This window comes from Physeter macrocephalus, chromosome 15 (genome assembly GCF_002837175.3).
Source record: "Physeter macrocephalus isolate SW-GA chromosome 15, ASM283717v5, whole genome shotgun sequence".
NCBI lineage: Eukaryota > Metazoa > Chordata > Mammalia > Artiodactyla > Physeteridae > Physeter > Physeter macrocephalus.
In genome coordinates, this window is record NC_041228.1 from 36,761,191 (window position 1) to 36,787,590 (window position 26,400).

General features: G+C 36.9%; 1 protein-coding gene across 9 annotated transcripts in view; it reads right to left on the minus strand.

Moving 5' to 3' along the window:
• The window catches only part of VPS13B (vacuolar protein sorting 13 homolog B), an 802,500-nt gene that overhangs the window by 220,901 nt on the left and 555,199 nt on the right, over positions 1 to 26,400 (minus strand). For all 9 annotated transcript variants that reach the window (XM_028500192.2, XM_028500193.2, XM_024115869.3 and 6 more), the window contains exon 34: positions 19,113 to 19,800. In XM_028500192.2, coding sequence (XP_028355993.1) covers positions 19,113 to 19,800 — 688 coding nt within the window. The remainder of the gene's footprint in view (positions 1 to 19,112; positions 19,801 to 26,400) is intronic.

A 26,400-nucleotide genomic window follows, 5' to 3' on the forward strand; every position in this document is an offset into this window, starting at 1 on the left:
TGGGGAGGGGGAAGGGTAAGCTGGGACGAAGTGAGAGAGTGGCATGGACATATATACACTACCAAACGTAGGGTGGATAGCTAGTGGGAAGCAGCCGCATGGCACAGGGAGATCAGCTAGGTGGTTTGTGACCACCTAGAGGGGTGGGATAGGGAGGGTGGGAGGGAGGAAGATGCAAGAGGGAAGAGATATGGGAACATATGTATATGTATAACTGATTCACTGTTGTAAAGCAGAAACTAACACACCATTGTAAAGCAATTATACTCCAGTAAAGATGTTAAAAAACAAAACAAACAAAAAAAGAGATAGCACATCTTAGCAATAATCAAAGGAAAAAATCTTTAAAAATAAGTAGAATTTTCTACCTATCAGGCCAAGACTAAAAAAATTGAAAAAGCCTATGTAACACACACACACACACACAAATTCACTGTAGAACTGTTTATCATAGCAAAAAGTAGAAAACACCTTAGATGTCTATCAACAGATTCATGTTTAAATAAAAAATGATAATCCATACAATGTTTAAAAGAATCAAAAACACTTATATGTAATTGACATAGTAAGACAGTCATTTTATATTGTTAAAGGTAAATAACAAAGCAGGTTGAGTATTTTTTCATTTATTGGCCATTTAGGATTCTTCTTCTAAAAATAAGTATTCATTTTTCTATTGGGCTCTTTTTTTACTAATTTGTAGGAGCTCCTTATATATTACAGGTGTTAATTATTTGTTTGCAATGTGTAGCAAATGTTTTCTCTTGGTATGTTAGTTGCCTTTTAACTATATCCTGATACTTTTTGCATGCATACTTTTTTCTTAATAGATGTGGTAAAAAATTATTAACATATCTTATGGATTTATCCCTAGGTTGATTATATATTTTCCTATAGTTTCTTGAAGCATTTTTAAAATTTTATTTTTACCTTTAGCTGTCTAATCCTTCTGGAGAACACTGTTTTATGAAAAATAGGAAAAAACTGCTCAGTCTCACTGTTAATTAAGCACACCCAAATTAAAGGAAGAAATACATTTTTTCACTCAACAGCTTAGCATAAATTTAAAAGATTGGTAATATCTTGTGTGTGGGAGGAGGAAAAATTGATCCTACCATGTATGGTGGATAAGAGTGTGAAGAGGGTTGAAACGAGTGTCTACCAAAATCCTAAATATCCATGCCCTTGTAATCAGAAAGGCCACCGTAGGAATCTATCTTAAAGAAATAATTAAGAATATGTAGAAAATGTCCAAAAGAGCTGACTACAGTATCATGTGAAATATTAAAAATCTGGAACAAAATAAAACTAAATATCTGTCTATAGAGAAATGGTAAAATAAATTACGACTACATTGTGAATACTGCATAGAATACTATGCTGCTGATAAAAAGAAGGGAGTGAATCTGATGTACTGATACAGAAAAGCTTTAAACTGTCTTGTTAAGTGAATAAAACAAAGAAACAGATCACCAGCTTTAGTAAATTCAAAAGTAAAAGGCATATCTGCATACATACATACATACATACACACATATCTATATATACTTTTTATTCTACTGGAAGACAATCATCTTTAGGATGATCCTAAGCACAAACTGATATATGGACCTATAATTTATTGAGAGCTGAAGAAAAATAGGACTACATACCAAACATTTACAAAAATTAAAATAAGAAAAAAACACTTCAAAGGATATTTGATTCCTACCTTCATCAAGGTATAGACTGGGGGAGCAGCAAATTCTGATGATGTGAATGAGAGTTTTCCAAGTAGGGGAGATGGGTTTTACGCAGGTTGCAGTGTAAAGTTAAAGGGCCTTGCCATCTGGCACCCAGCACAGGAGTCTGCACTGGGGCAATTAAAGAGGAATGGGACTTAATAGAGTCAGAATAAACAATCTGGCAATAGCAGGAAGCAGAATAGGAATTACGAATTAAAGAAAATGTAAAGGTCTAGGAAAAAAGGTATCCAAGGAAGTAAAAATTTCATTGACTATTTCCCAACAAAGTTTTACTGGTCTAATGATATTATTCGTTTAATATTATTACACCCCTGGTTCAAAAAGTACAGCTGCATTTAGAGTGCTGCTAGAAGAGGAGAATAACTGAAATTAAGAACATTGAGGAAAATACAGGTTCATGGTTGATGAATACTCAATGTATGACAGGGCTGGTGGCTACTCTCCTAGTTTTGGCTAAAATCTCTACTCTGGATATGCCTGTAGTCACTGTGGCGAGATGAAGCAGCAGTAGTAGCAGAAACATATGTCAGAATCCCAGAGAACAGCTCAGGTTTGTAAGTCCTACTTAGTCCCTCTTGCTCTAATGGCTAGATGATGTGGGGCATGACTTCTAGACTTCCTGAACTGTCTTCAATTTAGCTTCTCCTGAATTCCATCATCAGACCTAGAAAATAGGACTCATATTACACATTCCTTGAGGTCAATATAGTTGGAAAAGCACCAGATAAACCAAGATGAAAGGAGCCTGTGAATATAATACAAATGGAGTGACAAATAGGGATGACTTTTTCATACCGGAGGCTCCTTTAGACTTTGCCAGTTTTCTTCTTCATACTCAGCGAACACCTATTTATTTAAGTACAGGAAGCTCTCAAAAGAATAAGCTCCTGCTGATGTTGATGAGCACGTTTACATTTACACTGTTGTCCCTAAGCCTAAGAAACAGGAGAAAGCCATATCTTATCAGGAGTAACAGAGTATGGGAAATGGGTCAGAACAAATGACAAACTGCTCACAGCCATAAATCTTGTTCAAAGTCAGAATTCACTTCAATGAGACATTGGTATTGACAAAGTCATTTGTTTTTCTTCTCGGTTGACCTGGACTCCAAAATAAAATACTTCATCATATCATGTCACAAAGAACACTCAAAGGGAAGATTCAGAGTCTCAAGTCCACTCCCAGATGCATTAAGGTACTCTTGGCTTTTATAGAGACTTGATTCAGATTATATTCTTTGTGCTGGTAGATTACTTTGCTCTTCTTCACAAAACCTTCATTTCACTTAACTGCTTGGGAGGTCTTCCTCTGACTCTGATAAAGTGATTTTTGTAGTGCTGCTCATTATTGTTATTTTTTAACCCTTAGCAGATATTCACAGAGTTAAGTCTGCCTTTGCTTAACATTTGAATTATATAAAATATAACATGACTCATGTGGCCAACTCAAAATGAAACTTTAGAAATGAACTTGTTTATTTTCTTTGCAATCTTCCACTTACAAAAAATTTATTTTCCAAGCTCACAGAGCACAGCTGAGTGCTGAAGATTTTGTAAGTTTCCTGATCACTCTGCTTTGTTCTACTATGTGGCAGGATATTTCTTTTTCATAACTGAAGTCGTAAGCTGAATTTTTGGTAAGGTCCCAATGAGGAGACATTTTCCCACAGATTTCAGTGAGAATTTCCTCATTTTAAGATTGACATAATACTGAGCATATAATGAAGTCCAGTTACTTTTATACCAGATACTTCTGTCTAGTTAATTTTATACAAGATACTTCTTTTTTTTTTGCCATATGAGTAAAAACTTTGAATTTTAAAAAGCCTTGTGTCAGAAGAAACTCTTTATTTGAAAGCTAAATATCTGTTATAAAGAGAACTAGAGTGAGACTCCAAACCAACATCATTTTCTTCCTCATTTTCCCCTCCCTTCTGGGACGGTTACTTTTACCAACCACAGGTTTACAATGGAGTTGATAATGCATACCTGTTTCTCCTTTCTCTTGGCTACTTTTGTGCTCAAGAACACCTCTAACAAGTGAATTGGTTAGAGAAGGGCAGCAGGAGAAATTAGCCCAACAGTTATTTTCCCTGAAAGTTCCAGGCAACGTTTTCACAGAGGAAGATGCAAGTAACTATAGTCATAATAATGTTTTTGACTCTTTGATTCAATTTTCTCATGATACCCTTGGTCTTTTACATTCTATGGAAGATGAGTGCTAACTTAAATATGGAGCAATGTCAAGGGAACGAAATTTTCCCATGATGGAGAGTTCTTGTAAATTTGTGTTACCAAAAAAAATATTATTAATTGAAATTTGGGGGACAAATCCTGAAAAATAAACTTTTGATTAATTGGGATTTGGTGTACCTCGCTTTAAGCATGTTTTCTTCAGTAAGCAAATAATTTGTCATCTTATTCCTGGTATTAGCTTCTTGCTGTATTAATGTAATCCTGTTGCTGCTTGCAATCTTGGCTAACAAAATCTTTCTCGATATTATCAACAACTTTTGAAATTATATCATGCTTTTTCAATCCTACGGATGCTAATATTAGCATTACTGATGATTTATATAATTAAAATTAATGTGTTCCCTAAACTATCACTGTAGATTTAATTTCAGCAACTTTTGGCTTTGATGCCATATTGCACTGAGTTTTCTTTCTCCTCCCCACCTCCCCGCCTCCCCCAGCACTGAGTTTCCTTTCTCGAGATGTACTTGTCTCCATTTTACCAATTCCAGAAAGTTCGGAAGGATCTACAGTTTAGTTTTTTAGAAGAAAAACAGACTATATATTTTATCCACTTTTTAAAAAGTTTTCAATGACCTGTTATTATTAGTCACAAGCATACTGAAGTCTGTCATAGGTAATGAGCCCAGGCCTATCCCAGGCTGCCACAGAACCAAAGTGGCATCTATGGCTGCTTAGGGAGATTGGTTCTCTTTGGCCTGAGGTATCCAGAGCTGTCATGTTTATGAAAGAGCATTTAAGTGACTTTTGATGAACTCTTGAGGGACGACTGACAGGTGATAAGATACTGTCACATGCAAGAGGTTTGTGAAATAGTTTATCACTGGCCCAGGACTTACTGAACAAAGACTTTTTTTTTTTTTTGGTGCGCGGGCCTCTCACTGTTGTGGCCTCTCCCGTTGCGGAGCACAGGCTCCGGATGCGCAGGCTCAGCGGCCATGGCTCACGGGCCCAGCCGCTCCGCGGCATGTGGGATCTTCCCGGACTGGGGCACGTACCCGTGTCCCCTGTATCGGCAGGCGGACTCTCAACCACTGCGCCACCAGGGAAGCCCTCATGGAGCTTTCTAACATTTTGTTCTATAGATGAGTTTCTATCACTTTATAACACAGGAAAAAATGTAGGGTAATGAAAGAACATGAACTCTGGAGGTACACAAATCTGGGTATAAATCCTGACTCCTTAAACTGGGTAAATTTAATTTTAACTTCCTTGAGTCTCAGTTTGTTTCCAAAATGGGGATAATAAACTAAATTGTGGGGATGTTGAGAATATTATATTAGATAATATACAAAAGTGGTTTGTATGGGACATGTCATGGTAGGAGTTCAATAAACAGTTACTATTTTGTTTCTTAAGCACAAACTCTAAACAAAATAGGAGTATGTGTGTGGTATATCTTTCAAGTGTCTATTCTCCTTACTTTTTTGTTTTTGCTTTTTTTTAATTTTGAAAAATCTTTATCACTTATCTAAAATCAGAGGAATATAATATAAAAGGTAAAAAATAAAAAGCTTTGTTTATTAGTGGAAATTACACTCAATTTTGATCTTAGAAGCCAGTAAACTTCTTTATATTTAACTTTTAAAATAATATTATTGAGGTTTGAAATACTGGTCAACCTATTTTACTTCCCTATCAAACACTTTTGGCTAAGGAGAAATTATACACCTGACAACTTCTCTGCATTTTGGTTCTGATAATTATCAGAATTATATTCTCACCTTCTTTCTCATCCTTTAGAAATACTTGGCCTACATATGAGTCAAGGATGGAAATAATCTGCAAGTCAAAGGTGACTCCTTTCCGTTTTTTAAACCAGAAGTTAGAGACTCCTTTTGCAAAGGTATCTGAGTATATCAACCGTCATACAAAGAAGAGATTGAAATGACACTTTAAAATAATTTATAAGTAAACATGGTGAGTCCATCAGGATTTCAATTTCACAGGGCTTTCTTTTTTAAGGAAGATCAAGAAGAGTTCATAACTAGCCAGAGTAGGGAGGGAGAAAATACCTAAAGAGGAATTAGGGTAATAGGCAAAGGCTTAGAGATTCCCTACTTTCCCTTCCGCTCTCTGACTTCATTGACAAGATGTTCCTAGATGATTCTTTAGCTGAATCCTTTTATAACCAGCCAAGAATACACAAAGGTTTTCCTTAACAGAAACTGAATAAAATTTAAAGAAAAGCATTTTGGGTGGGTCTATTGTACTAAGTCAATTTGCCTCTATCTATGAAATTGATATGGTTACAGCTCCCAAGGGCCTCTTTCAGAAGCCATGGCTGTACTTGGTTTTGGTATGCTCAGAAATGGCTGGAAGAATAACTCCCTGCAATGAGTGGTTACTTTCAGAATAGTCACCTTCTAACCACTGGACATGTAAAAGGCAAAGCTACAGGTTTGCTGAGTTTCTTATGTTTTTCTGTATTTATTTTATGATCCTTGGTTTAATGGCTATCTTATTATTATTATTTTTTTAATGTAGCCACAGAAGCAAATGTAGTCCATGAGGGACTTCCCTGGTGGTGCAGTGGTTAAGGAATCCACCTGCGAATGCAGAGGACACAGGTTTGATCCCTGGTCCAGGAAGATCCCACATGCTATGGAGCAACTAAGCCCGTGCGCCACAACTACTGAGCCCGTGCACCTAGAGCCTGTGCTCTGCAACAAGAGAAGCCACCACAATGAGAAGCCTGCGCACCGCAATGAAGAGTAGCCCCACGCACAGCAATGAAGACCTAATGCAGCCAAAAATAAATAAATAAATAAAGTTTTAAAAAAAAATGTAGTCCATGAAGCCTCTACAATACCTGAAAATTAAATCATGAAGGAACCTAGATCCATAAAACACAGTAACAATGCAATGTTATGAGAGCGAAATCAACCAAGAAACCAGTTCTGAATTGCTATGGATGCAAGGTCAGTGCCACCGTCTCCTTGTCGATATCTAGGCATTTGACTAACTCCGTAAGTGTTTTTTCACCTCATAAGATGTGACAAGAAGGGGAAGAGATTTCCTGGTTTGAAATCCCAAGCCTGGAGCCCATAGGAAGAGAAAGAGGAAAAGATTAAAATGGCTGCTGGCATGTGTCATCATCAGTGTCCACTGGTTCTTATTTTTAGAACCAAATCTTCCATATCTTGCTAGAAGAAAGTGCATTCTTTCTACTTAATGATGCTAACCAGCAGATAATATGTGAAATATCATTTCAATGAATTCTTTTTATTTTCTAGGCTGTTCTGTGGTGTTCCTGATCTCTTTCCTACTTTGTTACTTTCATGTTAAATTCTAATGTGGGTTTCAGATATTTTATATGACATCTGATTAAAATTCAGAACAAGGAAAGAAAGGGTGCTGTCCAGTCAAAAAAATGTGGTCAAATAAACTCAAGGATGATCAACTTAATCCCAACTGTAAGTCTCTGCTCTAAGTCTGGGTTCTGTAACACTGAAAGACAATCCAGTGGCTATAAATGATTCCTCCCGTTTTTCCTTCACTTTGAGTAAATGTTGATGACTAAAGTCAGTGTTAACAAGGGCCAGGACACTAATCTTTTTATCATATCCAAAAAGGAAAGTCTATTTAACTCTCCCTTCTACTGCTAATAACTATTGAAGTCCCAACTTATAGCTGAATATTTCATAGTTCCAAGGTATTTCATAAATATTATCTCATTTGGAGCTCAGACTAAACCATTAAACTACAAAGACCAGATATTATTATAAAGGTATACCTTGTTTTATTGCACTCTGCTTTATTGTGCTTTGCAGATATTGAATCTTTTACAGATTGAAGGTTTGTGGCAACTCTGTGCCGAGCAAGTTGATTGGTGCCATTTTTCCAAAAGCATTTGCTCACTTAGTGTCATCACATTTTGGTAAGTTCCCAATATTTCAAATTTTTTTATTATTATATTTGTTATGGTGATCTGTGATCAGTGATCTTTGATGTTACTATAGTAATTGTTTTAGGGCACCACACACCATGCCCATATAAGATAATGAACTTAATCCATAAGTGTTGTATGTGCTCTGACTGCTCCACTGACTGGCCACTCCCGTCTCTCTCCCTCTCCTCAGGCCCCCCTATTCCCTGAGATACAACAATATCGAAATTAGGCCAATTAATAACCCTACAGTGGTCTCTGAGTATTCAAGCGAAAGGAAGTGTTGCACATCTCTCACTTTAAATCAAAAGCTAGAGATGATTAAACTTAGTGAGGAAGGCACATTAAAAGCCCAGACAGGCCGAAAGCTAGGCCTCTTGCACCAGTTAGCCAAGTTGTAAGTGCAAGGGAAAAGTTCTTGAAGGAAACTGAAAGTGCTACTTCAGTGAACACATAAATGATAAGAAAGTGAAACAGCCTTATTGCTGATATGGAGAAAGTTTTAGTGGTCTGGCTAGATGATCAAACCAGCCACAACACTTCCTTAAGCCAAAGCCAAATCCAGAGCAAGGCCCTAATCCTCTTCTGTTATATATAAAGGCTGAAAGAGGTGAGGAAACTGCAGAAGAAAAGTTTGAAGCTAGCAGAGGTTGGATCATGAGGTTTAAGGAAAGAGACCATCTCTGTAACATAACAAGGTGAAGCAACAACTGCTAACGTAGAAGCTGTAGTAAGTCATCCAGAAGATCTAGCTAAAATAAGTAATGAAGGTAGATACACTAAACAAGAGATTTTCAATGCAGATGAAACAGCCTTATATTGGAAGAAAATGCTGTCTAGGACTTTCATAGCTAAAGAGGAGAAGTCAATGCCTGACTTCAAAGCTTCAAAGGACAGGCTGATTCTCTTGTTAGGGGCCAGTGCAGCTGGTGACTTGAAGTTGAAGCCTGTCCTCATTTACCACTCTGAAAATCCTAGGGCCCTTGAGAATTACACTAAATCTACTCTGCCTGTGCTCTATAAATGGAACAAAGCCTGGATGACAGCACATCTGTTTACAACATGGTTTCCTGAATATTTTAAGCCCACTGTTGAGAACTATTACTTAGAAAAAAGGATTCCTTTCAAAACATTACTGCTCACTGACAATGCACCTGGTTACCCAGGAGTTCTGATGGAGATGTACAATGAGATCAATGTTGTTTTCATGCCTGCTAACACAACATCCATTCTGTAGACCATGGATCAAGGAGTAATTTCAACTTTCAAGTTTTATTATTTAAGAAACACATTTTGTAAGGCTATAACTGCCATAGTGATTCCTCTGATGGATCTGGGCAAAGTAAATTAAAACCTTCTGGAAAGGATACACCATTCTAGATGCCATTAAGAACATTTGTGATTCATGGGAAGAGGCCAAAATATCAACATTAACAGAAGTTGGGAAGAAGTTGATTCCAATCCTCATGGATGACTCTGAGGGGTTCAAGACTTCAGTGGAGGAAGTAATTGCAGATGTGGTGGAAATAGCAAGAGAACTAGAATTAGAAGTGGAGCCTGAAGATGTGACTAAATTGCTGCAATCTCATGATAAAGCTTTAACGGACGGGGAGTTTCTTCTTATGGATGAGCAAAAAAGTGGTTTCTTGAGGTGGAATCTACTCCTGGTGAAGATGCCACGGAGACTGTTGAAATGACAACAAGGGGTTTAGAATATTACACAAACTTAGTTGATAAGGCAGCAGCAGGGTTTGAGAGGATTGACTCCAATTTTGAAAGAAGATCTACTGTGGGTAAAATGCTATCAAGCAGCATTGCATGCTACAGAGAAATCGTGAAAGGAAGAGCCAATCAACGTGGCAAACTTCATCGTTACCTTATGTAAAGATACTGCCACAGCCACCCAAATCTTTAGCAATCACTATCCTGATCAACACAGAGGCAAGACCCCACACCAGCAAAAAGATTAGAACTTGCTAAAGGCTCAGATGATGGTTAGCATTTTTAGCAATAAAGTATTTTTCAAGTAAGGCATGTACATTGTGTTTTAGATATAATGCTATTGCATACTTAACAGACTACACTATAGTGTGAACGTAACTTTTACATGCACTGGGAAACCAAAAAATTCTTGTGATTTGTTTTACAGCAGTATTTGCTTTATTGTGGTGGTTCTAGAACTGAACTCACAATATCTCTGAGGTATGCCTGTATCTATTTTAGAGATAAGCACTAAGAAATTTAGTTATTTGCATGAAAGAGTCTTGGCATTAGAGCCACGACTAAAAGTCGAAATTTCTGATTTCCACTCCCAAACCCTTCCCCATACATAAATCCCCCCCCACTGGCTGGGTCACTTCTTATTTAACTGTCTCACCACAACTCTCCCTGAGTGATGTGCTAGAGTGCCTCCCATTTAAAAGACCTACTTACTCGCTGAGTCCTGTCAAAGCAATAATTTCATTTCACATTACTACTGGCCAGCAAGAAACGTTCCTAGCAGCTAAATTTTCAGATAAATGTTCAAGTTGTGATCATTATGACATTAAAGTCACAGGTTAATTCTAAGCCTTTCCAGGGACATTAGCAAAACTGTTAATTCTAAAGAGACATGTAATTCAATCCTTCTCTTAAAGTCACAAGAACTAAATGAAATCAAGATATGATTTATGAGGTGTTAGAAGCCAGTTTATGATTTTCTAACTGTTGGTTTACTTAAACGTCTTCGGCACATTTTCTGCAGACCTATTCATGAAAGTGTAAAGAAGCCAATTATTATAACTGAAAATTTGCAGACTACACAATATTATAATGGCACTGAAATGACGTGAATTTTTTTGTTTTTTGGCCGATTACAACCCCTATTTTAAACTCAGCTTAAAAATATTAACAATGATGAAAAAAGCAACAACAACCATAACATTAACAATTCATTGAGTTCTATGCTGTACACTTAGCTAAGAGCTTCATATACATCGTTTAATCCTCACAGCAACCCCAGGAGGTTGCTACCAGTATATCCCCATATTAAAGATAAGGAACTGAGGCTTAGAGAGGTTAAATAACTTGTCCAGGGTCACACAGCTGTATGTAGCAGAGCAGGGATAAGAACTCACCACTAACTCTAAATCTTGACCTCTGAATGAACTCTATTCCATGTTTGCCTCTTAATTGAACCTGAAGCCGTATCTGTAACATTTATAAAACTATAAAATGAAGGAAGTGTCCCATACTAGAGGTATCATGACATGGGTGTTTCTGACCTACACAGAAGTTGTGTCATAACCTGCTTTTTTAGGAAGATAAGTTCTAATCAACCGTAATTTCTGTATTTTAGTTTAGTTGATGTTTGAAAAATTACAATAAGATAAAAAGGTTGCAAGAGGGCAGAAGCAATTGTTTTCAAATTAGTTTGTTAGTCCCTAGCACCCATTAACGAGTAATAAGATGACTGTGTACTGAGGGAGCAGTGGGTGGGGGTAGTGAAATCCCTCAGAATGGTTCAACTCCTTCACAATTGACCAGATGGCACAGTCATTTCTTCAAAAACAAACAAAAAGCCCCAAACAAACAAGAAGAAAAATGACTTTTTGAGGCTGCCTTGGGCCGCATAGTCAAGATATGAGGCAATTTCAAATCTGGACTCCATTACCTTAAACAAAACAAATACCAATTTTTAAATATTTATAAACACAACTAATACGATTATGTTAAAACAACTACATACATCTTTATTTAAATGAGAATTGCCAATAATACAGCTGCTACATGTAAAGGTGCTGGCAGAAGATCTCATTTCTGTTAGAGGTTGCTCCAAGTTAGAAGGGCATGGAAAAAGGCCATTATTTTAATATTTTAAAAAGAAACCTGTTAACTCACAGATATACTATCTACTTGGACTAGATGGAAAATCATTTATAGGTTATTAGTATTAATAGTCATAAAAGAAATTGAAGTTGATAATTTATACTTCAAATAATTTGCCATTTTTTAAAATTATGGAGAGTAACATGAAACACTTTCAAGTATAGCTGGTATAATTTAAGATCACTAAATTATGCAGATTGGGGACTATATTAATGACACTTTCAAAATCATAAGCAATTCTCATCATTCTTATTTCACTTCAGGTTTCTAAAATAGATGTAGATATAGGTATACATAAAGATTCCATTTTATTCTGGGTAGCATCCCATGTAGAATTAGGTTTTTTAATATATATGTGTATAAATGGTCTTATATGATACACACATATGTATATATAGTCACATGTGCTGAGAAGGCAGATTGACATGAGGAACAATCAGTTTCACAGCATTTCCTCTTCTAACTTGATTTTATAATATATGAAAGAATATCCCTAAGGAACACATTGGGAGAACACTATTACCACCCTTTGAGTATTTGGGTATGTTCTTTGCTTAATGGTGACATGGGCAGAATCAAGTTAATGCTGACAACTCCCTGGGAGCAGTAATTATTCATTACAATATATTTAACTGATCTGTGCTTATAGATGTAAAGATATTAAAGTATCACTTTTGGAGGAAGTCCTGTATTAAGTTTCTCAGAAAACCATGCCTCCACTAATGGACCAGAAAATATTTTTATTATCTTAAAATTGCAGGATTTCTGGTGCCAGCCAAAATTGGAATAAGCTCAGTACAGCCCATCTCCCATGCTGCTTAAATTAAAAACTCAAGAAAAAAGACAAAACACAAATACCTGATGACTCTCAAAAGTAAACAAGAGCAATGCAGACTGGGGAGGGGAGTTAAACTTGCAGATATGACCCAATAGCAGTGAATTTTCCCTTTTGTTTTGTTTCGGTTTTCCTCTTTTTCCCTATAACTTTGACTTGAGAGTGAGTCCTAAATTGTGGTGCACAGTGATGGCAGGAACAGCTGAAAGTCCAACAGAAACCCTGTCTGGAAGAAAAGACCCCTGTGGTTTTCAATACTGTAGGGGAAACCAGCTGCTTTTTATTTTTCTTTTTTCTCTCCTAGTTTTCCCCAAGGGTGGGCTCTGTGTGTGTGTGTGTGTGTGTGTGTGTGTGTGTGTGTGTGTGTGTGTGTGTAAAGATGTACAATGCAGTGGCTGTGCTGTGGTGGCAGTGACACAGCATTTAAGATATTATGGAAGTATTACAACTGTGTTTCATGAGGTAAAGGTAAACATGCTTGAAATAAATGGAAATATAGAAGTTCTCAGAAGAGAAATAGAAACTACAAAAAAATAACCAAATGGAAATATTAAAACAGAAAAATCCAATAGAAATTATCCAATATGAAGAACAGAGAGGAAAAAAGAAAGAACAGTGAATGGAGTCTCGGGGATCTGAAGAGCAATGTAAAAAAGCTGAACTTTGGAGTCCCAAAAGGAGAGTAGGAAGATTGGTACAGAAAAATATCTAAAGAAAGAATAGCCAAAAAGTTCCTAAATTTTGGGGCTTCCCTGGTGGCGCAGTGGTTGAGAGTCTGCCTGCTGATGAAGGGGACACGGGTTCGTGCCCGGGTCCCGGAGGATCCCACATGCCGCGGAGAGGCTGGGCCCGTGAGCCATGGCCGCTGATTTACAGAGTCAAGAAACTCGGAGAACCTCCAACAGGATAAATTTAAAGAAATCAAGCCCAGACACATCATATAATAAATCTCAGGAAACCAAAGATAAAGAAAAAAATCTTGAAAGCAACTAGAGGAAAACAACACATTATATATATGGAAACAGTGATTGGAATTACCATGAATTTCTCATCAGAAACCACAGAGGATAGAAGAGAGTGGAACAATATCACTGAAGTGCTGAAAGAAATGTCAACCTAGAATTCTATATCCAGCAAAAATATCGTTCAGGAATGAGAGACAGAGAAAATAATATTCCCAGATAATGGAAAACTAAGAGAATTTGTTGCTACAGGCCTGCTCTAAAAGAAATGCTAAAGAAGTTCTTAATGCTGAAGGAAAATATACCAGAGGAAAACCCAGAACTTTAGGAATGAAGGAGGAGCTCTGGACATGGTAAATTCCTGGAAGAAATATAAAACATACTAGTTTTTTCCTCTTTAGTTCTTTAAAATATGTAAGATTATTGAAACAAAGGTCAAACTCTTATCTGGTAGGATTTTCAGTATGTGTAGATGTAGTATACATGATAATTATAAATGGGGAAGGGTAAAGAGACCTTTATGATTGTAAGGCTTTTACATTTTCTTGGAGTGTTAAAATATTACCACTAACTAGACTGACTGTGAAAGATTAAGCATATATATTGGAAATGTCAGAGCAACCACTAAAATACATTACAAAGACAACAGAGCCAAAAAGCAAATAGATAAACAGAATACTAAAAATTATTCTGAATTGCAGCTAGGGAAAAATCTATTACTACTAAAAAAATAAAAAATAAAATGAAGAGTAGTCCTGTTTCATTCCTCAAAATCCTAGCAGTTTTGCTTAAACCATCCCATACAAATGATACTAAGCTTTTCTAAATTGTTTCTCCGGAAGTAGAAGTTACAGTTCTTACTTAACTCTCACTTAACTTCAAGCGTTTCGCAAGCTCTCCATGTCGTGAAGATCCATATCCTGTTAAACTTTCATCATTAGCTATAATAAGTATAATTACTAAATGATGAGAGATGCCTCAAGGCTGAAACTGGGTCTTATTACTGGTTCCTCAGTATCTTGAATATGTCTGATAAATAGCCAGTGTTCAAATAGAAAAAATGAATGACTATTCCCAAAGATTGCCTGAGTGTAGACATGAAGGCACAATAGGGATCAGAAGTTCATACTAAAATAATGTCAAGTTGATTGTCTAAAAGAGGAGGGTGTGATTTTAAAAACCATGCTGATTAATTTAAAATAGTTACCTTGAGCTATAACACTATATTCCAACAATGCTCAAAGGATTTTTAGTATTTGTTTTCAGGGTCTTCACTGCAATCTCTTGAATATGTCAAATAAAAATCACATCTTCATAATTTAATGTTAAAAGTGCTTCCATCTTTTTGGAATTACCCAGAGCCATGCTTAAACAATGAATAAAGTCAGTGATCAAGTGGCTCTTACCATTTTTATGATCCTAATGAATTAGAGAATCAAAACCTCTGAGATGACCAGGGCTTTAGAGGTCTTCTGTGTAGGAATTCTTTTGTAACATTCTTATTGGTTCCCTCATTAATTAATGAGTTAAGTAAAATCTTTGACATGTTCATTTTGTATTTATATGAGAATTATGAGTTTTTGGAAAATTATCTTCTGAACATGATAACTGTTTTGAAGGAGTGACACAAAATTCTTTGTTTACTTTTTGTTCCATATGATTTCCATACAAAGTAACATTAGCACATATAATAATAGTTTATGACTTTCACATAAAACAGTAAACAATTACAAGCTGTTGTGCTAAAAGTTTTTTTACAATCAAATGTTTCTGTCCTCTTAAAAAAGAAAACCCATTATCTCCATAACAACCTCTGGTGCATCTGAAATGCTGAAATTGGGCGTTCACTTAACTGCACATATATGCTAAAACTGCTACTGGTTGGCTGCCACTTGAGTTACCTTACAAAAAAGGATTAATTTTAGAATCGAGAGAGAAACTATGAATACTACAGAAAGACATAACATGTTTCTTCTTTCATTTTTAACTTGTGATGCCTTTAACCTTTCCTTGACCTTTCTTAGAAAGTTAGCTGCCTGGTGATACCCCTTTTTGTCCCTCCAATTAAGACATTGCCAATAGTCCTTCACTTCAGAATCCAGAAATGCAACTGGCCACTTCCACCTTACTCCTTCTCTTCCCCATGAATGTTAGTGTTATGGTTATTCATATTTTTCTCTTTTTTTCTTACCCACACGGTTACTATTTCAAAGCTTCAAAAGAATGCTGGACATGGAACACTGCTTTCTTCAGGATTAAAAAGCGCTACATGAAGCGTTTCTGGATGACTAAATTGGTAATGGAACTTGGATAGTTCATTCAAGTGGACCAATTTAAAATAGAAATTCCTCAAATCAGTTTTTGAAAAATAACTTCATGAATATTTAATAAAATTTATGTATTTAAGTATTGAATAAACTAATTAGTGTTCCACTAGAATATCAAAAGAAAACTTGCATCTTTAAAACAAGTCAAAATAAATTGTAATCTGATAGGGTAGTGGCTTACAGATGTCAACTTCCTGAGGCCAAAGCTAGTTTAAATATTTTTAGAAAGGTAACTATGGGGAGACAAATTCCAAATTACAGAATGATAAAACTTTAGATCTGGAATGAGCCTTGTCTGTATCTTTTATAATCATCACATTTTACACATCAGGAAACAGAAACCCAAAGAAGTGAACTGCCGGGCTAAGATCACTCTGCTAATTAACAGGAACAATGAAATCCCAGGCTTTCTGCTTCCTAATTTAGTAATCTTTCTACTATATATTGACATTAATAACTAAAGCAGTAGCAGCAAACATTTATGAGGGCCTACTACTTGCTAGACTCAATGCTAAGTACTTTCATTAATTATCTCTTTTCGATTTCATAATCGCCCTATGACATAGATAGGTACACGTCTCCTAAGTGACAGAGTTAGAATTTCAACTCAGGTTTGTCATTTACCAAGAGAGGCTGTACTGTTAGTCACATCATGGACACATATATGCAAACTCAACCAGTTAAAACAAAGAAAGGGAATCGCTTGCATGGTCTGGAGAGGGACAATGGAGGTTGACTGACAACTGCAATTCACATCTTTCTCTCCACTCCACGGAGCCATACAGGTTGAGAGACTCAGAAGTCCAAAAAATCTTGGTTTTGTATTTTAGCTCTGTTTACTGCTAAGTCTGTAATCTTGGACAAGTTACTTCTCCAAACTTTAGTTTCTTTTTATGTAAGATGGGAACATATTTCCCACAGAGTTGTTATGAGGATTAAGTGAGATAATGCATTTAAAGCAGTTAGTACAATGCCTGGCACAGACTGAATACTCAATAATTGCTAGTTGTACTTTTTTTTTTAGCCATTGTATTTTTTTTTTTTTTTTTTTTTTTTTTTTTTGCGGTACGCGGGCCTCTCACTGTTGTGGCCTCTCCTGTTGCGGAGCACAGGCTCCGGACGCGCAGGCTCAGCAGCCAAGGCTCACGGGCCCAGCCGCTCCGCGGCATGTGGGATCCTCCCGGACCGGGGCACGAAACCGTGTCCCCTGCGGACACGGCGGACTCTCAACCACCGCGCCACCAGGGAAGCCCGGAATTAACTTTTATTCTCCCAATCCTACACCTACTTTTTGCCAGTGCTAAGCAGACACCCAAACAGGTATCAGGTCTACAGGCATGAGTCCTTGAATCATATAATATCAACTACTTCAGCACTTCTCCCGTCTCCAGTGACCTTAAGTACCCATTATATTATAGGCACTCAGTAAATGAGAACATGTTTGAAGAAGGGAGGCAGTGCTGGCTGGTAAGTGTTTAACATCTGGGTCTCAGAGTAGGACAGCTGACTGACAGCATTTGCCAATATCTGTGGTGTAAATATTCTCACTATGGCGATTTAAACTACCAGTGGTTTAACAACTGTCTTTCAAAGTTCCTAAAAATTTAACAATCAGCTCTTTTGAGCCAGTATGAGCCAGCACCAGCACATCAATGGAGAGAGGGCCAGCAGGCAGCCTAGGAGGTAACCCTACGATTTTCCTCCTTAGCAACTGGCCAGTTACCACTTTCTAAAGTAGAGGACTTGAACTGTACCTCAGCAAGAGCCAAGGGCTCCTTTGAACCTACTTCCTTGGGCTGAATCCTGACCCTCACACCTGCTATCTACTCTCCAGGAGCCTGCTGTGTAAAATGATTCTCCTTAATGCCAAGAATGAACCAGCCTGACTTCCAGATTGGACAAATTCTCCAGATACCTCACTGCTGGCATCCACCTGCTACATGGGACCACTTGAGAACAGTAAAATGCCTGAATTATACCCAAACTTCCTAGGGCCCTCTTCCAATACTGGATCTTAAGACAATCCAGCTACCCTCTCTGGTAGTCTTTCCCGCCAAATCTCTAATTCTACATTAACTCAGGGGAAAGGTCTCTGTATCTTCTTTGGCCCTGTTTTCATGACCTCTTGTTACTTAACAGCCCATATGTCTTAAATCTGAACCCCTGATCACTTTCCTAGTCTCAACAGGCAACAAGCTTCAGAAGTTCAATATAATTATTATAATATATGACACTCTCTGGTTATAAGGAAGGTTTGGATGGGGCAAGAAGAGCCAGCTGGCCAACACCACTAATATATGTGCTTGTTGTGGATGTATAAAATCTTTTTTTTTTTTTAAAGGAAGTAGCATTTTAAAAATTTTTATTTATTTATTTATGTCTGCATTGGGTCTTTGTTGCTGTGCTCGGGCTTTCATTGCGGCGGCTTCTCTTGTCACGGACCACAGGCCCTAGGTGCGTGGGCTTCACTAGTTGTGGCTTACGGGCTCTAGAGCGCAGGCTCAGTAGTTGTGGCACACGGGCTTAGTTGCTCCGCGACATGTGGGATCTTCCCGGACCAGGGCTCGAACCCGTGTCCCCTGCATTGGCAGGCGGCTTCTTAACCACTGCGCCACCAGGGAAGCCCAGATGTATAAAATCCTTAGGTCATCTTACGAACCCGTGTCCCCTGCATTGGCAGGCGGATTCTTAACCACTGCGCCACCAGGGAAGCCCAGATGTATAAAATCCTTAGGTCATCTTACTTTACTAATAAACCTTCTCAAATACACTTACTATTATGCTGTTACAGCAAGATGATTAGGGCAAAAGAATACCAAAACAATAAACTTCATTTTCTAAGGTTTTTCTTTTTTTACCTGAACAGCTGCATTGACATGGAAAGCATACCTATGGGCTATTAATATGAAAAAAACACTTTGCTTCCTAATTACTGGAAATTGTTAAGCATTTCAATAGCCCAGAAAGAGCCCCTGTTTCATTCAGTTCCTGAAAAAAAATTCAGAGGCACAGTAAGAACACCAAGGCTAAAAACCCTGTTACATTTCAAACATTTACTTAAACATGATTCAGCTGTGGGACATGAACTTTACATATTTACATATACTGTAGAGAAAAGAAGTCTTGTCTGGTCTGCCAGCTGTTTTCTGCTTGATCAATATTCAAAGTTTGGGACTAAAACTTAGTATGTAGTAGTAGTGATTAGCACCCGAGTAAATTTGAAGGCTCTTACCTGTACATTTATAATCAGAGGCCACCCCTTTAAGCACAGCATCAAAAATGGATATCTCCACTCGCTGCTTTCTGTGGTGACAACTCAGAAGCAAAGAAGGCTGGGACACAATAAAGTACAAAAAAGGTTCTAGCTGCAGGTCACCAGTTCCTCTTCGTCCAGGTTGCCGAACGATAGTTATGCCAAGCGCTTGTCTAGCAGATGACCTTGTGGATGCATGCAGACTTTCCAGAGAGATGACCCCTATTTTTTTCCCTGAAGGAAAAGATATGTTGCTGCTTAAGAGATCTTCTGCTGTAACCATGGAAATACATGCCTGGTTGGGCTTAGCGACGTCTGAATCAACTTCTGGGAGATTTAATGAACTCTTGCCTGTTTTTTCATTATCCTTTTGTTCTTGCGATTTTGATTTGGGCAAGGCCATACAGGAATAGGTCATTAGTGAGATTCTACTTGCAGTAATAAATATGTCAAAAGGAATAAAATTTAGATTTTTTACAATTGATGACTGGCGTGAGGGACGGGCAATGCGATGCTGACTGGTACCACTGTGCTGCTCTATTTGTACGATTCTGATTTTAACACTGTCACTGCCAATTCCACTATCCTGAGCACCACTGTACCGAGATGAGGTATCAGCCGTGGTTCCATCATATGTATCCATTTTTTTCTGTTCTTGCTTAGAGATCTGTAAGGAAAAATAATAAAATATTTTAAACTAGTTATATTCCAAGTGTTACTATATAAATGTTACAGAAACATATTAAAAATGGGTCTAGTATAACTGAGTAATCATAAAAACAAACTAGGCGCTCTTTCAAAAAAATTATTCATATTAAAATGCCAAGACAATACTTAGGATAAACATCAAATGTGCATTTCTATCATTAAAATATATTTTTCAGAGGAATTCCCTGGCAGTCCAGTGGTTAGGGCTCTGTGCTTTCACTGCAGAGGGCGCGGATTCAATCCCTGGTCGGGGAACTAAGATCCCCACAAGCCAAAAGAGAAAAAAAAAAAATTAAATAAAATGTACCTTTTGGTGTCAGACTTTACTTTCTTTGCCTTTTAAAGAGTTACATTAGTTAGTATTCTTTACCGTGATCTTCCAAGTAGTATAATAAACTGTTTCCAAATCATGATTACTATTGGTTGAAATTATATTTTAGGCAGGAGTAGTTTATATTGTTTACCCTGTCATTATAAAACTGATTTATAGGATTTTGGATAGTAAAAGAGGGAAAAGTCAGTAGTCCTAAATTATGAAGGACAAAGAAAACTAAATGTGTGCCATTCAAAATGATGTTTATTTTCCTTTACTACAACAGGACTTGAAACAAGGGTAAGTGTAAGTGATCAAGCAAAATATAAGTAATTAAAACCCTTGAAGGTGGATTTTCCCTTTGTGCACTGAATGTATCCCTGATTTCTCAAAATTTTCCACCAATTGTCTACATAGAGAACAAAGAACAACTTGGTGGTAGCAGCAGTTATGACTACTTAGGCAGCATAACAGCAAGACCTCCAGTTTGATTCTTTGGTTCCCTTTTTTTAGTCTCCCAACCATTAGTTTGTGATACACTATTTGAGGCCTAGATATTTCACTTGCTTTTTCACTGAAGTCATTCAGATTCATTAAAGAAATCATGGAACATCTGAGAGAAAAACAAAATCCTCCCGACCCCCATTTTATTACCAAACATAGCCAATGGCAATCTTTCAGTGTATTTCCTTTCGTCTTTTTTCCTACCTGCGCATAGGTTCCCCCCACCCCCAGCCCTTTATGGTTATAATAATACTGTAGAGACAAATTTGCAAGCTTTTTTTTTTTTTTTTTTTTCCTCTGCGTTGGGTCTTCGTTGCTGCACGCGGGCTTTCTCTAGTTGGGGCGAGCAGGGGCTACTCTTCCCTGTGGTGCATGGATTTCTCATTGCGGTGGCTTCTCTTGTTGCAGAGCACGGGCTCCAAGCATGCGGGCTTCAGTAGTTGTGGTGCGTGGGCTCAGTAGTTGTGGCTCACGGGCTTAGCTGCTCCGCGGCATGTGGGATCTTCCTGGACCAGGGATCAAACCTGTGTCCCCTGCATTGGCAGGCGGATTCTTAACCACTGGGCCACAAGGGAAGTCCCTGCAACCCAATTTTTTTACATGCTAATATACTCTTCATAAATGCCATTTTAAAAAGCTGCATAATATTTCATTTAGCGTTAGGAATAATTTGTTCAACTATTCCCATATAATTGGAGTTTCAGGTATTCAACTTTTGCCAACAAACATCTATCACAAACATCTAATAAGATTTTCTTAAGAGGATCCTAGAAGTGGAATTGCTAGGTAAATGGTATGAAGAAGTTTAAGGTTGTCAAATATTGCCAACACTTTTCCAAAAAGGGTGCACTAAACTATATTACGATCAGCAGAGGAAGAATATTCCCAAAGTACTGGGTATTGCTTCTCATTTTTTAGGCTATTCCTTAATTTGGTAGATATAGTATCATTTTTCCACATGCTACAAATTATTATAAGTTGCTTGTGAAAATGTTAAAGGACAGTTAAATAATTCAAGACAATGATGTTATAGTCATTAAAATTTTTCAAATAATATTTTTTGTTAATTTATTTTAAAGTTGTTGAGGAAGGCACATTGTTGTTAGAAAAATCCAGCCTCAGGTATTTGAAACAAAAACAGCTAATCCCCATTCTCTGAAGACACCACGTTCTTTTAAACCATTCTAGGTATACCATGCTGTTTCCCTTCCTGGAGCCCCCTCCTGAGCTTGCTGTAGCTGGCAAACATTTAGCTATCCATGAAGACTCAGAACAATGACACCTGTCTGAGAGTTTTGCTTTCAACTCTTTTCCTGCTTGGTGATCCTAATAGTTAACTCAGACTTCTATTTTAGAATTTATTATTTTCTACTAAAATGTTCTGTGGCAGCAGTATCAGATAGTATTAAAACAATCTAAAGGCTTTGGAGTCAGAGAGAAGTAGGGTCAAGTGTGACACCTGCTAATTGTACAACACTGGACAAATTACAATCCACTCTAAGGCTACATAATCTCATCTGTAAAATGGGGATAATAAATCCGACCTCAAGGGGTTAGTACGAGGATTCAATGAGCTAATGTACCTAAAGAGGTCAGCACACTGCCTGGCATATAGTAAATGCCTGATAATGGGCAGCTGTTGTGTGTCTGTCTCTTACCAGGTGAAGGACTGCTGGAGGGATTGGGCCATATCATATCACTTTGCTTCTATCACCAAGGAATAGTGCAGTGCCTAGCACACTGAAGAGAGGATCCACAAATGTTTGATGAGATGTTAGTTTCTGATACAATATTAAATGAAAAAATTGCTCTGCTGACTAGAAATACATAATTGTTAATATGTAAATATATGTGTATACTGTACTCTTTAAAGTCTGTCTAGACATACTCATGAGCTCTTTCCTTATCTGCATCCTCCACGTTCTGCGCTGATCGCACTTGAAGAAATCCTCTGTCTCTGCTAGATGCTCATCCTCACAGTGGGGACATTAATACACAACCCACAAAGTTGTTGCATCATTAAATGTGTTAATGTATTGACCACACCTAGTAGGCACTCAATAAAGGGTAAGTTAAAAAAAGAAGTCATCTTCTTTGTGAAGACTTTCTCAACCTTTCCAGATGGTGCTAGTCTTTTCAGCCTTTATGCTTTTATAACAAACTAATGGAATTATAACACTTTTCAAACACTGGTCTGTCTCAGAGATTGTGAGCAATTGAAGATAAAAAATAAGATAACACTGAGTATGTTTACCAAACATTGTTAGCACATTACATACGTTTTCTTTACTAAGTGTTACAACCCTTTAAAGGGGGTACTGTTATCCCCACTTTACAGCTGAGGAAACTGAGGCTTAAAGAGATTAATCCCAAGGTCAGACTACGGGTAGGAGAGAATGCCATCAGTACTCGTAGCACACACCACATTGCCTGTCACATAGTAAAGCTCAGTAACTGTGTGCTGGCCAAACAAATGAACGTATTTAATTTTAAAATTCAGTAAAATAAAAATAAAGCAATTATCAAAAGGACAATTTAATTGGAAAGGTTTTAGTTATTTATTATAAAAATTTCAAATATACCTCCAAATCCACTACCAGCTAGGAATTCTCAAATAATATGTGAAAAGATAATAAAATCAAGTACATAAGTAATCTAGGATTTACTGCCCACATTTTGAAGCATTACAAACCAAATATCTGTGTACAGCATAACTAAAAAAATCCTTTAGCTTGAGTTGCACAAGAAACTCAAATCAGGAACTCAATTATCTTTATTCTCTCAATCATGAAAGGCAACCACAATTAACTATATGAGACAATACCTTCTATGCACAGAGCATTACATTGTCTTTTTCTGATTTACAGATTTGTATTTAAAAATCTAGCCTCTCTTTCTTTAAAGTGTTCCCCATCAGTGTTAATATGACAAAAGAAACCACCTGTAGGTAAAGATAAAGAAATGCAGTGTCCAGCCCTATTACCTGTTGAGATTGTCACATTAGACTCTAGTGAATGTCAAGGAGCACGATCTTGCGATATAAATAACCAGCAGGGGCAGGATGGCAGCTATCAGCTTGGGTCACATGGGTTACTGAACAGAAGTCAGATGGTAACTAATTCTACTCACTACTGAGAAGAATGGAATTTGAACCAATGACCCAGAGATGAAAGACTCTCTTATTGGGGGTGGGGGGGGTGGGGGGAGAGTACAACTTTCCCAGTATTAGACGACTAAATTCTTAAAAATTGGTTAAAAGTCAAGACATCCTCCAGTTTTCTAAGTTTCCGCACTACTTGTAGAACTGAAATAAATAATCTGGTGATTTTGAGACTTATTTAAAAATCCATTGGCTTGTCACCAGTCCACTGAAGATTTATCTATTATATTGAAGAGTATCTGGCCTATCAAGAAGGTTTTATAACTAATTATGTGTGCTAAGCCCTAAACTTGGGCATCAATTTACTGTTCCTTTGTGGAAAAAGAAAAGTTCACAGTGTAGTAACTCTGAAAATAACTTTTCCTTTATTATTGTCCAAGGGGACTAATAATTTAAGTTGTCAAAAATAGCAGTATCTGCTTGCTGTTAGTGAACGCAGCAGAAACATGTATCTCTGGGCAGTGCTATTACATCAGCTCTCCCACTCTTTACCTAACTCATTTAAAATGAACAATAAAAGTTTTCTTTAATTAGCTACTGGTGTGCATTAACATGATCATGATTAAACCATAAAAACCAACTGTACATTACTCTGGTCCCCTCTTCCATATGTTTTGAATTATTCTGTTTGAAAATGTACTTTGCGTCCCTTTTAAAAGTTCGACCTTCTGCTTTCAGAGAATTAAATGCATATTACTGCAGCGAAGAAGATAATGTTTCAGACCTCCAGGCATATATTAAACACACTGGCAGCACTTGAGACAAAATGCTTTACTTATTAGATACTTCCTATTCTAAACAGTGTCATCAAAGGCTAAAAACAAAATCCATATAAAAGCTGCACAATGCTTCCACACAGAACCTGTGCCAAAATCCCTGTACTTTCCAACTAATGAGGAAAGGATGTGTACTCTTAACATATGAATGTAAGATTTTCCAAGCATTCACTTTAGGAAACTGGGCTATTGATTCCATATGGGTTATGTTAAATGAAACTGTATTGGTAAAATAACCTTTAAGATATCTGGCATGATAACTATAATTAAACAATATTCAAAAGACTAAAACAAAAGGGAATTTGGTTCCACAATGGCTAATTAAAATAAAATGAAAAAACACAGCATGCCATCTATCAAGATAAATTGTTATTGTTTAAGAACTATTTAAATACTGTTAAAATATACTTTCAGATAAAATCTGAAAAAGCTGGAAAAATATTTGTGGCTTAAAAATGGATAGTTTGGTGAAGAAAAAAATATAGGACTCTGAAATTTTATGCAGAGATAACAGCTTTAAAGCCTTGAGCACAACCAGATGGTACTTAAATCACAGGAATTCTACAGTTTCACTATCAATGGGTTTCAATATGAGAAGGTTTTCAATAGCTAGGAAAACATGTCAAGTTGATAGTTTACTTCTTAGATCATTTCAGCGCATTTCCCCATCCTTTCACAGCTATATGTGGTACAGATAGCCACCACGGAAAGGGTGCTGAAAGCTGGACTAGTAGCTAGGGAAGCTAATTCCTCCTTTTAATGTACTGAGATAGGTAAGTTTATTAGCTCACCTTGGAGTCTGGTAAGAGCCATAGTATCTCAGGAGTAGTGGCTAAAATCACACTTTATGTGACAATACCAAAGAATGCATTAAAATAATTTCAAATGACATTAATTAGATGTTCTGCAGTAGAACTGTGGAGTGGAGAAAGATAAGCTTGATTGATTGAAACTTCTTGTTTGGCCATATCAACATTTTTACGAGCACATTCAAAAGTTAGCCATATTGATAAATATGCTGTAAGTAAATGGATATTAAAAAATTTAAAGTATGTGCAAACCAACCTCGAGAATTAACAAAGACTAAAACATATAATTTTTGCTTTGATGGCTGACAAAAATGGCAATTCAGCACCTATTCCAATATTTTAATTCACATTATTTCTTTTAATTTGTATTTTTAAGGAATCTTTATACACCAGACATAAACATATCCACATATTTTTCCCACCTTCTCATCAAAAGTATGGTTATATAACAGCAGCAGTTATACTTTAACCTTGATCAAAATATCTTTTGCCAGTCATGAGCTCACTTTTCACATCTTACAAATTATGATAAAGTCAAGTGTGAAACCACAAAATCAAAGTGACAATCACATCTGTATATCACTGTGACATTTATTCTAATTTTGCTGCCCTTGCTAAAATGTAGTCGTATACTCAAAAAAGTAAACATGCTATCTTACAAAATCAAATATATATATAAAAAAAGTTGGTTACAGTGTTTTAATGGTTTCACATACTGGAATTACAAAGGAGAATTCTTCAAAACTTAAAAAAATTATGTGCCTCATTGCCTAAATATTTTCAAATATACTCTTCTAGCTGTATCTTGAAAAAGTTTGGTTTTGGGGATAGGGTAGCGTGGTGCTCCTGGGAAAGGCTGTTGTATGCCTTAAACATAGAGATAGTCTACACTGGAAGCTTTAGATAAATAGCAAATTTTTGTACCAATCAGAGATACTTCATTTCACCTTGCTTAATTTAGTCAAGTGAACAATAAAAGTGTATTTTTAAGTCTCAA